The 16,961-nt window shown below is 38.1% G+C and overlaps 1 protein-coding gene across 3 annotated transcripts in view; it reads left to right on the forward strand.

Moving 5' to 3' along the window:
* The window catches only part of ESRRG (estrogen related receptor gamma), a 451,270-nt gene that overhangs the window by 373,093 nt on the left and 61,216 nt on the right, over window positions 1-16,961 (forward strand). For all 3 annotated transcript variants that reach the window (XM_026657685.1, XM_026657686.1, XM_026657684.1), the window contains exons 4-5: window positions 11,601-11,711; window positions 16,562-16,723. In XM_026657685.1, coding sequence (XP_026513470.1) covers window positions 11,601-11,711; window positions 16,562-16,723 — 273 coding nt within the window. The remainder of the gene's footprint in view (window positions 1-11,600; window positions 11,712-16,561; window positions 16,724-16,961) is intronic.

A 16,961-nucleotide genomic window follows, 5' to 3' on the forward strand; every position in this document is an offset into this window, starting at 1 on the left:
AAAACATGCATCAATTTATATACATTATAGATCCCATTTTCAAACCAGCGCACTTAAAGGAGTGCCTGCATAAAACGCAACCTCATCTGTCCTGTGTCCAAAACCCACATTTGCATCTATAAGAGGTGTTTATGTCAGTCCATTTTTGTGTGCAGCTGGCGTGCACGCATTTTTTGTGGGCCAGTTTATTGGGAGTACTCTCATTTGTTTATTGGGAGTATTCTCATTCAGCATGTGGCACTCCTGAATTATGCCAGTACATTCTAACAAGCGGTAAGATTTTATCTAGTCAGAACATAGACTGTGATTAAACACAATTCTGACATCAGATGTGGGTTAAGCTTCCTGGTTTATTATTTCTCGCGGCAGCAAGCGCTGGTCTTTGTAGGGCCTTAAAAATGGGGAGTGGGAAGATGAAATGAGTGGATTTCAGGACTGTGACAAGAAGTTGGTGTATCCTTGAGGGCTGAAGTGCAAAGTTTGTGGAACCTCCCCATGTATGGCATGGTTCATGAACAGTGACAGAATGGGGGAATAATTATATAGTGCTGCAGCAACAGAAGTATGGTTTGTAAATGTATTGCGGATATGGGAAATAATTGTTTAATAGCAATATGGCTTGGTAATTAAAAATCTATCCTTTCATACACTTCATTGTATAAATAATATTTTTCCCCATAGGCCAAGTACCCAGATCTGAAAACTATCATTAAAACATTTTGTTGACTTGTTCCAAAATTAGTATCTCATTTTGTGTCAACAAGAAGCTTAGAAACCTCTTTGCAATCCAGGGATGCTCAAGGAATGAAAGAATTAAGAGTTAGTCAGCACTATTAAGAGCGATCTTAAAATGAAAAATAGATGAAAACTATATTGCCAATGCAGAGACTTAAAACAGTTGTAAATGAGAATCAAGCCCATAGTATTTCAATGAAGGCCAATTTAAACTTATCTGGCAGAGTAAAGGAGCCTTTAGGTGAGCATACATGTAGTGGTCCCTTTTACACTGCCAGATGAGTGTAAATTGAGAATTAAGCCCCAAATCTTTAGAATTATATTCTGCTCACTTTATTTGTCCAAGTAGTCCCATTGAACTGTCCTTGATGAAGATTAATAGAATTTGGTCCTAAAAAGAAAAGGCATTTACATAAACATAAAAGATTAAAAAAAAAAATAAGGAAGGAACATTTTGTCTGGGTTATTGGTGTAAACAGCTCCATGTTTTTAAATCTATAGGGTATATTGAATAATGCATCCATTTAGGGGTCTAAATTTTTGATGGTGTTCCTTTAATTTACTCCAGCTCTGTTCCAGGAAAAAGAAATAACTTCTGGGCACAAGTCGTAATTCTAAGCAAGGTTCTTCTCAGTCTCAGCAATACTGAGATTCTCACTTTACGTAACTCTTTCAGCTTATAATATTTGGGACTTTGCTGTGACTTCTGGATCCCAAATTAATTTTTGAATCCAACCTCTCCCAAGTCACCAGTTGAAATATTGCTAAACTGCATATTATTATTTCTGAAAGGGATATTGAGATCCTGATTCATGCTATCAATACTTCACAGTCGGATTACTGTAATGCATTTCATTTCGATCTTCCTGTATCTCTTGAGAGTTGCCAGCAAATGGTCCAGAACTTAACAGTTAGACTTCTTTCCTATTAGAGTTGTCACTAGCATATCTCTTGAATTCTTTATAAGCTTTGCTGGTGTGATCTAGAATAAAAGCTTGCTTGTGACTTTCAAGCATTGATATGGCTTTGCTCCAACTTCCTTTTTTGACCTTCTTGTCTCCTTGTATTCCGAGTCCATTGCTTGGATCGCAAGATAGCTGTTTCTCTCCCCGGGCTTGTCACCTTAGAATAGTGGTTGCAAGTGTTTTTATCCATTGGTGTCACAACACTAGAAAGTTCTCTCATTAAAATTGTCTTAATTTTGAATTCAGGAACTTGAAAGCATGCATGTTTGATTTCACATTTAAATAGTTTTAACTAAGAATTGTTGGTATTTTGGGATAAATTGCCCTTGTGTTTTGTTTTACTCAGTATTGTCCCATGAGGTCATATGTATAATAAAATCATAATGTATATTTAATACGGTAATGATATATATGCACATCAATATAGCATTTAACTGTGAAATTAACACTTTTCATGTTATTCATAAATGTCTTTGCAGTATTTTACATGTCTGATTAATTACTATCATGTACTCAATATGCTAATTTAGAAAGAGACCATATTTGGTGGTGGTGCTTATTATTTCATAACCAATCACATAATAGTTTTGCAGTTTATGTGCTCTTGCTTTTAGCTTTCTTTTTTGCACAAATTGCAAAAGTTCCATCTTTGCTGAAACACAGCCCCTTTCCTTGTTTTTAACAGGTGAAATAAAAGGTATAAACATTGTTTGGCCCTTCCTTAATAGCTTACTTCTGATCTCCCTAGTATCGGAATAAATTTGGCATAATTCTAGTGAATTTCTACTGGTGTCAAATTGGTGAAAGATCAAACTTAGGCACCCAGTGTTTGGTACATGCAGTGTAAATCTTCTGGATAAGAAATACATTTAGAAAAAGTGCCTATTTGAAAAGGAGGTTTCCTTTAATTAAACTGGGGAGGTGAAAATGATGAGTATTGAATGTTTAATGCAACATTTTAGATGCCCTGGGTTTTTTTCTCTTTTTTTCTTTGCACATTCACCTCATCTTGAGCAGAAATAAAAGGTTCAAGGCTTGTCACCATCAGTTTATAGATAGCTGTTTAAAAATAATGAGATATTGGGTATTGTAAGGCTCAGGGCTGTCTTGCCAGACTCATTTATTTCCATTCACCTTTGTCAGAATTGCAGACAGAAGACATTCAATTAAAAGTTGTCACCTGTTGCATATGACCTAATTTGTACTTGTAGGTGTCACAGTTTAGGGTAATGTGTTCATATGGAGCCATTTATTTATTTATTTTAAATGTAAAACAACAGTTCACTTGGGAAACATTTTGGGCCATGTTATAAAATGTGACACCATTTCTGTAGAGGCTACTATTCACAGCAGTCACTTGTGCAGAAATAATGGAATGTATTTGCACAAAACTTCATTTACATTGGAAGATTGACTTTAAGTGGGTTTTATGCATAAACATTGCTTTGTTTTATGCACAAATAATAGTGCACACAAATTCCACGTGACGATTGCTACATGTAAGGTTAAAACTTCTTGCAAAGAAGGAGAAGTATTATTATCCTCATTTTAAGGCCGGGAAAACAACTTGCCTGCAATTATAAAGTAAGTTAGTTGCATAGTAAAATAGAGAACATAAGAATACTGACACCCAGCCAGCTGCTCTAATCATTAGACATGCTATATTCCCAAACTAGAATGTTACAAGGATGTCTCTTGTAAATGGTAAATTCCATCCCTTAGACAAATTAGCAAATATCTTTTGGGTCCTGGCTAGGGGTGAAAGTAACTTAAAAGTATTACCGGTACGGAGGCCCGGCTCTGGGCCCCCGGAAGGGGCTGGGCCTCGGGCAAAGGGGTGGGGCCTCGGGCGGGGCTGGGGGTCAGCTTCCCCCAGTCAGCCCTTCAGCACTGCCCGGCCTGCGCTGCCTGGGGCTCCGGCGGCGATTTAAAGGGCCTGGGGCTCCGGCCACTGCCGCGGTAGCAGCAACAGTGGCCAGGAGGCCTGGGCCCTTTTAAATTGCCAGGCCCGGGGCAGGTGCCCCTTTTGCCTCCCCTCCTCGGCAGTCCTGGGGAGGGGCCAAAGGCTACTGCAGTGCTTTAAAGAGGGTCCTTAAAGCACTGCCGCGGCAGCAGTTTAGCATCAGCTGTGTACCAGCCCATACCGGCGGCCACTTTTTACCGGTACACTGTACTGGTCTGTACTGGCCCACTTTCACCTCTGGTTCTGACTGACTGTAAAGTAGGAGGATGATTTTTTAGACTTCATATGCAACACTAAATAATGTGTTCAATAGTGCAGGTTGCTATCAGGAAACAAAAACTCTGCAGACTTTCCCTTGCTAATTGTTAATTTAGCTGTAGAGCAAGAAAGCTTTAATGTGAACCATGGCTTTTATCTTCTTTGATGATTTAGGACTCAGTTTTCAAAAAATAAAAATAAAAATCAACGCCTAATGGCCATGCATTTTGCATCTCTGGCTGCATTTTCAGTTTTACCTCACATGCTTCCAAATATGATACCAAATGATTTCAAACGCTCACAAATTGGCAACTGCGCAATTCAGCACATACACCAAATGTAGAGCACTAGCAAATAAAGATAGCTCATGTTATCCTATGTTATTTACTGCACATTTCTAGTATACTGTGCGTGTTTTTCCACTGCAAATCATTTTGGTTTCAGGATTAACGGGCCTCACACTATTCTAATCCTAAAGTATAGAAATTACTGACCTGTCTTAATCTAAGTGTTGTTGCACACCTTATCTCCAGATACTTCCTGTCTACAGTTATGGAGGAAAAAAATAAATGTTTACTCATTTTGGCAAATAAATGCACAACTCAATGTACATAATATTTACTCAACTTTATTCAGCAACCTTATAAATAAGCACCGCACGTCCAGATTGAATTGGAACACCCTATCAGAATGTTGTCCCGAAGGAGAACTGCATCAGAGTCTGCCACTAACATTCCTTCTGCAGTTTCTGATACTGCTAATCTGGCTTTTGCCTCTAATACTGATGCTACTGCTCTTTCTGATGCTGAGTGAGGTGTTGTTCCTTCAGTTTCCTCTCTTGTTAGTCTCACTGTACAATCTTAAAACAATTTTGGGAGTCTTACAAGCATCACTTTTATAAGTGGGACTAATCCAATTTCTTATCCACGCTGTGGTGGAAGAGGCCACAGAGTACAGTAACTTCTATTGCACATCTTGAGCACATAATTGGAGGGAGAGCCTACCAAGAAGACATGGGTGTGGAACAGAATCCTGACTGCCACAATTCTCATGGCTGCTGTAGGGGAGTTATAGAGGAAGCACAAATGCAATCCACAACATCCCTAAGGAAGTTAAAATGAAGGGTTTGATTCTCATCTCCCACCTGTTCTTCACTGCATTGACATGAGGGGAGTTAATTTTGATTTACTCTAGTGTAAGTTATTATTTAAATTAATTACAGTAGCAGCCACTGCACGCTAGGTGTTTTTCAGAAGCAATCCTGACCCCAAAGCATTCACAGATGAAGACATGCAACTTAAGGAAGTGGGGGAGAGGGATAAAATCTACTTTAAACAAAATAAAACCCTACATCTCAACTATTGTTGGCAATTTCTTGTAGGCAATCAGGATACAAGAGGGCCTTGAGGAGGGTTTGAAGGAGATGGTAGGGGCCTTGCAGATCAGTTCAGGAACTGTGTTCTGTGAATAAAGGGCACCATGCAAAGAAGCACAAAGATCTTTGTGGGAGAAATGAACAAATGGGCATCCGAGGCTGACATCATTAGTAGAATAGAGGGGGTGGTGACGGGAAACATGATAAAGACACAAGAGTGATTAACAGGAGGGATAAGGTCACAAATAGCTTAAACTCCTTTCTTAATTTGTGCCAGAGCTTTCCAGGGCTGAGCCCCAGCATTTCTGGGCTTGTCACGTCAGTTATGAAAGTACAAAAATTGCTTGAGCCCCGGCACCTCTTTCATTACAAATTAAGCACTGCTTAAACTTGAGCCAGTGGAGGGGTTTAAAGAATTGAATGATGTAGTCAGATGAGGAAGAAGACCTTGGGAGCTGTATCTCACATGGACTGGAAGGGGGTATATGAGTGTTGGGGAGACCAGAGAGGATGAAGTTGAGATGAGAGCCTGGGCAAGGGTTTAACGATGTGCAAAGAAAGCAAAGTTTAGGTTTTAGAAATGTTAGCAGGATAAATGGTGTACTTTGGACATGGCCTGGACGTGTGGGGCAGGGATTGTCTTTTTGTTCTGTGTTTGTACAGCACCTAGCGCAATGGTATCCTGGTCCATAACGAGGGCTCCTAGGTGCTATGGTAATACAAATAATAAATCATAATAACCGGTGGTACGTATAAATACAGGATTGGATTGATGGAGAAAAAGCAGGAATGCAAAAATAGAGTATGGCTTGTCGTCACAGAAACTGGAACTGAAATAACTAAATTGGTTGTAACTCACAACGTAAGTTATTTCAGAGCACATCTGTGTGTGGACATTCTTTATTTCAGAATAATAGTGCCCTGTTTCATTATTAGTTGAGTTGGTAAAGAATTGGCTTAACATCACACAGGAAGTTTGATAGGATCGGGAACTGAACCCAGTTCTATAGAGTCCTAGTCGGCACCAGACTATTCTTTCTGTAAGGTCAGCTTAAGAAACCCTTATGCCATATTGGATCGTGTAGTTACCTCTTCAAAAAAGTTTAGTTACTGCATTTATTTTTCTGTCTCTCCATATATTCTAGCCTGTGACTAATCCTTACCATCTGAGTTTTGTAAATCATGTCTAAGTGTGTGATTTCCCTTCCTGCTCTAACAGGTGATTTAGTGTTTGTAATTAGAGGCGAAGTGGAGTGTTCTGTTAGTTGCTTTAGTGTTGACTGCTGAAATCATGTTTTAATTGGTAATTGGCCCATTCCTTTAGTCCATACTGAGATAAAATTCTCATTGACATCACTGAGATATTTCCTGTTTAAGGATTTCAAGACGAAAGCTGACATTAGGGTACATTAGGGGCCAGATCCTCTGCTGATGTGAGTTCACTTGGCTTAGGTTAAGCTATACCCATTTATACCAGTGGCCTCAGAGTATTGTAATAATAGAAGGCTTTTCATTGAAAATCTCAGATCACTTTAATGAGGTGGGCTAAGTACCATTATTTTCATTTTATGGATAGGGAAACTGATGCAATGACAGATTGAGTTGCCAAAGACACACTTGCACAGTTAGGGTTAGAACAAAGGTCTGCTTACTCCCTCTGTACTCTAAATATGTTCCACAGTGTCTCTGTTAATATTATAAACATACTGTGTTTGCTTACACTAATTAACTTTATGACCAGGATATCAGATGTTAATATTATTCCCCGAAGCTGAGTCTTTTAAAAGCAACTTCATGCATTGTAATAGTTTGTTTTGGATAGGCAAAGTAGAGCAGGCGAACACAGAGGAGCGTATAGTTAGTTATAATGTCCCAAACCGGCAAATATACCTTTTCTGTTGTGACGACTCTCACAATTGCCATGGTTTACAGGTTGGGAGGTCAGGAATTGGGGGAGAATATATATATACACAAAATAAACCTCTCCAACTACTGGATTCCCATTCACCATGAAAAACCCCAAATAAACCACTTTTCACTAAGGGTCAGACTCTGGTGTGCTTTCTCACTTTTGAGTAACAAATTACTTTGCAAGTAGTCCTTATAAGACTCCCATTGCTATGTAAGATTCCCAATGTGAGTAACAGTGTCAAAATTTGGTTCTAATATAATTTGCTGTTAGGATTAAGCTAAAATTTAAGGAAGCATAATGGTAAATTCTATGTCTATACTAGTAAAAGGTCCATAGAACCCCAATTTGCTTTTCCATTTATATAATGGTATGTTAAAATCTAACATCTGGGGGGGGGGGGGTGAAATCAAAAAGTATTTTTACACTAAAGTTAGAAATAATTACATTACAAAAGTATGTCATTTTAAATTGTTGTTGTTCAGCAATACATTTCCCTAAGATATTAAGAACTACACCTCTACCCCCATATAACGCGACCCGATATAACACAAATTCGGATATAATGCGGTAAAGCAGTGCTCCGGGGGGGCGGGGCTGCGCACTCCGGTGGATCAAAGCAAGTTCGATATAACGCCGTTTCACCTATAACACGGTAAGATTTTTTGGCTCCCGAGGACAGCGTTGTATCGAGGTAGAGGTGTATAATGCTCGCACGTTTGTTGTTGTTGTTTGTAAAAGTTGTGTATATAAGGATATCTAAATGCATGTGCGAGTGAATATATAGTTTTGTGTATGATTTTGCCACATTGATACTTGTCTGTATTTCCTTCCCATTGAACATGTGAACAGCTTGAATGACCTCCCTGCACCTTTAAGCACGGGGGGGAAAGGTGTGGCTTGGCTGGCTGGCTGGCCGAATGGAAACAATGCTTTATGGTGGGGGGACAGGGGGATGAAAAACTTTTGCAAAAGGGGACAGCAGTGGTCGCTGACTCATCCCCTAGGAATGCGGGGTTTAAAAGGGACAGCTCTGGGCTGAAGCGTCCCTTTTACACAAAGCCATCTGAAGCAGGAACCACCATCCTTCCTCTTTATGTGGGAAAATACCAGGTTTGGTTAAGACCTGCTGTGGGCATTACACTAGCCGCCCCTTTTTTGTTAGGAGGGCTGGGAAGGAATTTTTCCCTTGCCACCATATTGACTTGGGTGCAGTTGTGGGGGTTTTCGCCTTCCCCACAGCGGGTTCAGGAAGGGCTCTGTTCATGCATGGCATGGAGGGCGGTAGGCCATATGTCACAACTCGTTATCTAAGTGTGCGGCTGTCCACTGCAAGTACTCCATAGGATAGGTATACAGTGACCAGATACATGGCTTGGAAAAGGACTTAAAAAGAGGGAGTGTTTGGGGACTCCTATGATTGGTATGGCAGAGAGCCAACCCCCTATTCTTATAGCCCACCTTAACCCTTCTATGAGGGAGGTGGATGGTAAGGTCCCGGCAATGGATTTACTGGAGGGACTTGGATGGAAAAAGAGGGGGAGCTGGTGGGAGCCCCTCTGATATGATAAGGTCCCAGCAATAAATTTGCTGAAGGGGCCTGGATGGAAAAAGAGGGGGAGCTGGTAAAAGTCCCCCTGGGTAATTACAGAATAAACAGGGGTTTCCTGCACTGTACACTTTTATCCGTCGGGTAGTCCCAGACATCTAATAATAAAGTTGCGGCCTAATTAAACCCATGTCAAATGTCTCCTTCTTTCGGTATAGCCAGACAATGTGTATCTGTGCAAATGCAAGGGAGGAAAAATTGTTCTTCTTGGTAGATTTCTATTATTTTAATTTAATCTTCAGTTCCATTACTTTTTGATTAAACATACTTCTGTCCGATGCGATCCGTCTTTTATCTCTATGAAATCTGCTTCCAAGCAGAAAGAAAGATGACACCTGAATTATGCAGAATTCATTTTCTATCTATTTTTCTTAAAATGCTGGGCAGTCTTTTTATAATTCCACCAATCTCATATGTGGCTTGCTCTAATCCCCTGCCTTTTTCTGAATGTTCAACCAACAAGCCATGGCCTTTTTAATGTATTTTCTGGCAGTATAGTTTCTTGAATGTCAGTTTTCCTAGGTGGAGATCAAGCTCCTTGGGTGCTTATGGACATTTATTAACCATTAATTAAAAATTCTCTGTCTAATAAACAGTAATAACTTGTGCTAATGAATGTATATGCTTAACTTGAATTACAGATAAGCATACACATGTTGTGTTAATCTAATTCTGTTCCCGGTGAAGTTACTCTGGGCTTATACTATATAACTGAGATCAGAATTTGGTCTCGTGTGTAATATATATACACACAAATATGTTTATGATAAGGATATATGAACACACTGTAGATACATAGATACATAAATACATAGAGATTTCATTCGTAAGTATGCTTTGACCTCTCTGGATACATGATTGCTTTATTTTATGATTTATATAGTGTGATTCATAAATGTATATAGATTAGATCGGTAATTAATCAAAAATGTGTTTCCTGTGTTTAAGTAAGCGAATGTACAGTTTCAGTTAAAACCGTATGATCTCATGCAACACTGTCCAGGCTTGGAGATCACTACACAGTCTCATGATTAGCAAAGAGCATGGAGAACTCTTGCATAGAATTGTAGGTTGTGTATTGTACTTACTAACTTAGGGCTGAGTTTAATATAAAACTTTCCTCATGCTAGTAACCTTTACTGACAATAGTATTGAAGTCAATGAGAGCATCAAGAAAGGCGTCTACCTGTGTAAGTAAGAGTTTGCAGGATTGGACCCTTCACTTAACTTCTTCCGATCCTCAGTAACTAGTGTGTCGAGAACCTAAGTGTGTGAATAACAGAAAGGAAAGAGAGGGAGAAATGGCCAGAAGAAATGTAAAAAAGAGAAGAGCTGAAGAGCTGGCTGTGGGATTTTTGACCCTTCATCAAAATATCCTTCTCCCACCAAAATCCATTTAGTCTCTCTCCTCTTTTGGTTGAAAAAGGAGTGCTAGATCTTCCCTTGCAGTTAGCTTCTTTTTTTTTTTCCTTCTCACCAGACAGCACACTGACCTTGCTCTTATAGCCCTGCCAAAGGTGCTCCCAGACAGCAGTGGATCCCAACATCCCATGTTAAGTACAGAACTGACCCTAGAAAAGGGGCTTTCACAAACTGGAGCTCCCATCCATTTGTAGATTTTTCTGAGTTCAAGCCAGCTCTGGAAAGAAGAAACATGAAGAAGGAAGGATGCGGAGAAGTAGCAGATGATGATAATGGGGAAGAGAGAGGAATAATTAATCAGATAATGAAAAGAGAAGTGTGCAGTGAGGACATTGTCACATGTTGAGTTCTTCAATAGTTAAATCTGTGTCATCAGGGCAGGCACAAATGTGCTTGGCGCTGGTTTTCTTGTTGCATTTCTTACTTGCTGAGGTTTTCTACAGAAAGGATGTGTTGCTGCTGGGTTATACTGACACTCTTTCTGGCTGCCTGGAATCTGTCTGGATGATTCAGAATGAAATAAAAATAATTTGTTGTTTTATGCATGCCACATACTTTTTTTTTTTTTGTGCTAGAGCAACTCCAGCTTGTTTCAGGAAGTTCAGTTCATATAAATCCCGTGCCTAGATATCTCAAGTAACACAAATGTACTACTTAAGCCATATATAATGTGACAGCAGAATGCAAATGCTGATTTGGCTTTACTGATATCCAGATGAATGCAGATCTCTGTCCTTTGCAACCCCAACGTAACCCCTACTATTGAGTCATTTCAGAAGGATTTTAAACCATGTTTGTATCCCTCTAATACTTCAAGAGGTTACTCTACAGTTACTGCAGTCAATTCTCTAGGCTATGTTAATTAAATACATCTCTACTATCACAACAGGATTCAGTGTTAATTGTTTCTGAAGTTCTCATTCTTCATGGTCCTTTGCTTCATAACAGTAGCCTAGTAAATCTATTTACGCTTATAACAACATATGGAGGTTGACAAAGCTTCTACTAAAGAGGACTTTTCAGCTCAGAATCTCCCCAATTGAAGGAATTCTAGGCCAAACCCCAGTCTCAGAGATGTTAGTAGAAAGATGTTATGAAAATAATTGAAATATTTTAAAATGATCTTCTCCACAAGAAATTATAGTCTAAACCTTTATCTTGTTTGTATGAAAATATAAATAGGTTGCAAGTACTTATGAGTATTTATATCTTTTCTGTTGCTTTTAATAATTATGGTTGTGAGAAAAGAAATTTGCTTTGACTGTGCTACAGAAATCTCTCAAAGCGCTAGGTAGAAGATTGTCACGTGAAATGCATCACAACGAAAGTATTACATAAGTGTGTGTTTATTTTTCCCATTTTAGGGGTCCGCCTAGACAGAGTACGTGGAGGTCGCCAGAAGTACAAGCGCAGAATAGATGCAGAGAATAGCCCATACCTGAACCCTCAGCTAGTTCAGCCAGCCAAAAAGCCATGTAAGTACATCGGATGTATCCGTTTTTTCTCTGCATCCAAAACGTCAATATCTCTTGGACCCATTTTAAGCTTCCATTGACTTCTTTAGGACAAGCATTTGTCTCTAAAAGGCTACAGTAAGCGCTACATGTTATCCAGTTAACATGAGCATTTAAAAAAAAATCTTATTAGTTATCTTCGTCTTTTCTCAGACTGTCAGATGAAGCTTTTTACAGGTGGAAGCATATTAATGCATGGTTTATGCAGTGCACATTTTTCATTTACAGGTTATATTTATTTTCATTGGTACATAAAACAGTTCATACTGTGATCATTAGTTCATTGGAGCTTCTAGTTTCAGATTTCACAAGAAAGTGATTTTTGTAGTTTTCACTAACTAAATGAGTTTGACTGCTCAACCTCCCAATGAAAATACATTAGGAGCCTCATTAATTTATAGCTATAGAAGGTTAACACACTAGCTAACATTAGATGAAAAGAGGGAATGTGCTTCACTAATAACAAGCATAGGTTGGTAGTTCTGTCTCTGATGCCCTTATGGGCATTCTGGGTTGGGTTTTTTTTTTAAGTGTCCTTGAAAAAAAACTAGAGAGAGAGAGAGAGATGATCATTCCTTTGCTAAAATACAAGTTCCATCCTCTTTGCAATTAACAATAAATAGTAGGAGGTTTTGCTCTGCAGCGTATACAAACACAAGCAGCAACTACTAATTCCATAAAGTAAATTTAATTGCATTATATATCTAGTGCAAGAGACTACGGAATTAGCCTGCAAAGGTATGAATTTCCTACCACGTACTTGTGAACTCTTCCATATTTAGATCAGAATTCCCATACACAGTTGTCACTGTCAAGAAGGCTATTTTGCTATCAAAGTGGGACAACCCTTCTCCTCTCTCCCTCCCCCCCCCCCCCCATATTTAGGGAAAAATAAAAGAAGCATGGAGGTTTTGTGCCCGTGACACTACCTAGTGTGTAGAAAACGGTGTCTATTTCAGCTCGTGTTCCCCAGTAGGGGACACTGCTGCGTACAATACACATGAGCATATGGGGATCTGTAGAGCAAATAAACAGTCTTTGAACTGTAAGCGAAAGGGCATTTTAGCTATGTCAAAGGAAAAACAACCAGTTTTACATAAAATTAAGGCTTAAGTGAACATATGGCATAGTTTCCTTTTGCCTTTCCAAAAAACATTATGCTGATTATACCTTCAATTGTCCAATCTGGCATCTTCTTCTCAGCCTGCATAAGCTGTTCCACCATTCTGTAAATACAATCTAGGGCTGCATTAAGCAGATTTTTCACATTATAATAAAAACTTTCTGATAATACAATAAAATTTAATAAACTCTAAGGCTTAATTTCATTAGAGGTTTAGTTTTGCTGGATGCACAGATTGCCAGTTTTTTCATTTATTTTACATTGTCATTGAGTTGAAATGTTGATAGCCTCCTAGCATACAAAAAATATTCCAGTCCTTTAATATAGGCATAGGTTAACACTATTGTGCTGAAGCATCCAAGAAACTGTGTAAACCTGAGAGTATTGGGAAGTAGTGTATTACAATACCTTTAAGAAGATAACCACCAATTTCAGTAAACTCCATTTGTCTGAGATAAACTAATCTCCTTATTAATCATTATTACCTAAAGGCTTCTTTTAATTTTCCTTAGTTCACCCAATTACAGACATTTTTGTAACAAACACTTATAAAACTTAATTTTTGGATCCTGACAGATAAGTGTCAGGAAACAATTGAATTGGTTTTATTGAGGAAGTAGCCTGGGAGATTTTCTGGACCCTGACTGATAGTTTGTGCATAACAAAGGCACAGGAATGAAAATTGGGTTCTATTGATTCTAATTAGGGAAACATTAAATAAGATTTACCTAGAAATGGTGCTCATGGCTATTCAATTTCCTCTGTGATGGGGCTTTCTGAGAACATTCAGAATTTCCCTATGCCTTGTACTAAACCATGCTTCAATACATGTAGCCTTTTTCTCTGTAGTGAAATAACAGGGATTAGGAGGTCTCTTTTAGACAGACCTCTTTCTGCCCTTTTTTGCATTTCCTTTCTTATCTACAGAATCTAGTGGCCTGCCTTCAGGTCTTGTTGTGTTGTCAGAATAATGAAAGTGGAGATTTTGTGAAGCAGAAATGAAAATGTACACTATTCTTGAATCATCTGCAAGAAGCAAACATTTGATGAAGATGCTGTTATTAAAAAAAAAAAAAAAAAAGGAGATTTCCAGTCTGTTCCTTGTGTGAGTCTGAAGTGAGAACAACTGAATTTGTGGACATTTACCTTAGCAATCTGGAGCTCTTGTTCACTAATATACTGTAATTTTAAATAGATGGCTTATGTCCCCATCTTTATGCATTTTTATATGAATGCTGGGTCCATTTATTACATTTTTTGAGAACAAGTAGTAAGAAAAATAGAATTTAGTTACTTTGCTTTTCACTGCATATGGTTTGTTGTTAAATTCTTGAGAAAATATGCTATAATCTTTGACTTTTGGAAAGAATTATGTTTTCTAATAAGTTAAACAATCAATAAAACATCTGTTCATTAAAAAAATAATAATATTATGTTGAATAACTATTTGCCATTACACCTCTACCCTGATATAACGCTGTCCTCGGGAGCCAAAAAATCTTACCGTGTTATAGGTGAAACCGTGTTATATCGAACTTGCTTTGATCCGCTGGAGCGTGCAGCCCCGCCTCCCGCCCCCCCCCCAGAGCGCTGCTTTACTGCGTTATATACAAATTTGTGTTATATCGGGTCGTGTTATATCGGGGTAGAGGTTTATCTGTTAAAATTACCAAGTGACATCTTTAAATAAGATTATAATTCCCTGTTAATCAATTTGATAATAAGTAGAATATTGAAATAAATAATGATTTAGTTGGCATAGCTCCTACAGGTCATATAAACATGAATCTATCCCCTTGTAATACAACATACTTGATGGAATGCTTTCCAGCTGGGTCTTGCACTTATTTTATGAAGAACTTACATGTATCACAACTTTACACAAATTTGTAATAAGGCTAAAATACTACTGAAAATAGATCAGAATCAAGGAGTCAATGTCACAAAAGAGCATAAAGCATCAGAAATCAGACTCAAGGAAGGATATTTAGGGAAATCTGACATGAGCAGATATCTTGGAACCTGTCCTGCAGTCGCTATGCAAGTCAAACTCCCATTTATTTCAGTTGTAGTTTTTCCTGTGAGGACAGTAGGACCTATATCTGATATTTGGAAGCAGAAAAAAATATCAACTCCGTCAGCTTTCAGGGCAGTCAGAGGGAGTTGAGGGTGCTGGACAATCTTCTCAGGATTGAACCCTATATATGTCAAGCCCCATGATTGTTTATCCCTTAAGTCCTCTAAAGGGCTACTGTTTGGGCTCTAAGAACATATGCTTTATGTCTGGCTGATACATTTCAGGTATGCTACAAGATGTGCCTATCATTAAAAGGTAGGACACCTGGCTGCATATATTGGGGAAAGTATAGAAGACTTAAGGGCCCAATCCATCTCCCACTGATGTCTTTCTACTGAGTTCTCTGGGAGGTGGATCAGGGTTCTAAAGAAGAAAAAAGGCTTCTTTTTGCACCTCAAATTAAAGCCTCAATATACAGTGTAATACTGACAGCTTTTATTTGTTTGCAACTTGTATACTGTAGAATTGCGGGCATCTTGTAATTAGCCCATGCAGTTTTTCTTGCTGTTTCTTTTTTGACTGTTCATTCTAATATAACTGATTTATCCATGTTTCAGAGTAGCAGCCGTGTTAGTCTGTATCCGTAAAAGGAACAGGAGTACTTGTGGCACCTTAGAGACTAACAAATTTATTAGAGCATAAGCTTTCGTGGGCTACAAGCTTATGCTCTAATGATTTATCCATATAGATCACATGATTCAACTGTAGGCAAAATAAATGTTAAATAAACGAAAATGTTACAGATATTAAAAAGCATTCCAAAATAATACAATAACATTTTTGTGTACAAAAGAGCTTTCTCAAATAGGGCCTAATTCTGGTGTCACTTACACCAGTTTTATGTTGGTATATTTCCATTGATTTTAATGGAGTTACTCCTGATTTTATCTGTAAATTAAAGGAGTATCAGCCCCCTCCTGTTTAAATTAAAAGAAGCTAATTTTGGGAGAGATTCTGAGGTTCTGCATTACACAGTAGCACAAATACAGGCAGTAGCCATTTTGTTCCTAGAATACAAGCCCCTGGGACCACAAATCTTAATATTATCATTTTAAAAGAGCAGGCTTATAGGTACTATAAGATATATAGGTTGATAGCTGCTCAGAAACTCTTGCGATTACATGTATTAGGACAGTTTGACACTGACATCTTAGATAAAGAATGGCAACAGAAGTTTCAGATTTTAAGGATTTAATGATTTGTTAATTGTCTGTGTTATTTTTATTCAAGCAATGTGTAGCTCTTCTTAAAAACACTATATCCAAAAATATAAATAACAGAAAAAGTCTCAATGTGCAAAACCTAAACTTATTTCAGTACCTAAAAGTTTTGACAATGACAATTTTATTCCAAATGTTATGATGTAATAATTTTATGTGTGCATCTCATATTATTTTATTTGTAATTTATGTATAATAAATTAGTCCTGTTTGCTGAAAATGTTTATATCGGGCCCAGTTAATCTCTGCTGTAACTCCTTGGTGGAGTTAATAGAGTCACACGGGGTAAATTTGGTCACTGTTTTTAAGTTAATGTGAAACTTAATTCACCTATTAGAAAAATAGGGTAACACTATTGGTGATCTTGTAGCATTCTGGTCCATTTTTACAGATAACAAGATTGTCTCCCATTTGCTGGTTGCTGAACCAGAGAAGATCTATGCCATGCCTGACCCCACTGTTCCAGATAGTGACATCAAAGCGCTCACCACACTTTGTGACCTGGCAGACAGAGAATTGGTGGTCATCATTGGATGGGCTAAACATATTCCAGGTACATAATATATATATATATAGTTGTAAAACAGTGACCACCTGAAAATCAGCACACAGATTATTACATTACAGTGACAAAATGGGATGACAGATTTATAAAGTTTTCTGTTTAAGACTGAAGAATCATTACAGGAATGTTGATTACAATATATCCTGGTCTGGATATAGTATTATTCTTACTAGTAAATGGTACTAGTGGAGCTAAAAGTGAATGAATGTTTTAACGTGGTTTTTAT

The sequence above is a fragment of the Terrapene carolina genome, unplaced genomic scaffold (genome assembly GCF_002925995.2).
Source record: "Terrapene carolina triunguis isolate 2854851 unplaced genomic scaffold, T_m_triunguis-2.0 Scaffold262, whole genome shotgun sequence".
NCBI classification, from domain to species: Eukaryota; Metazoa; Chordata; order Testudines; family Emydidae; genus Terrapene; species Terrapene triunguis.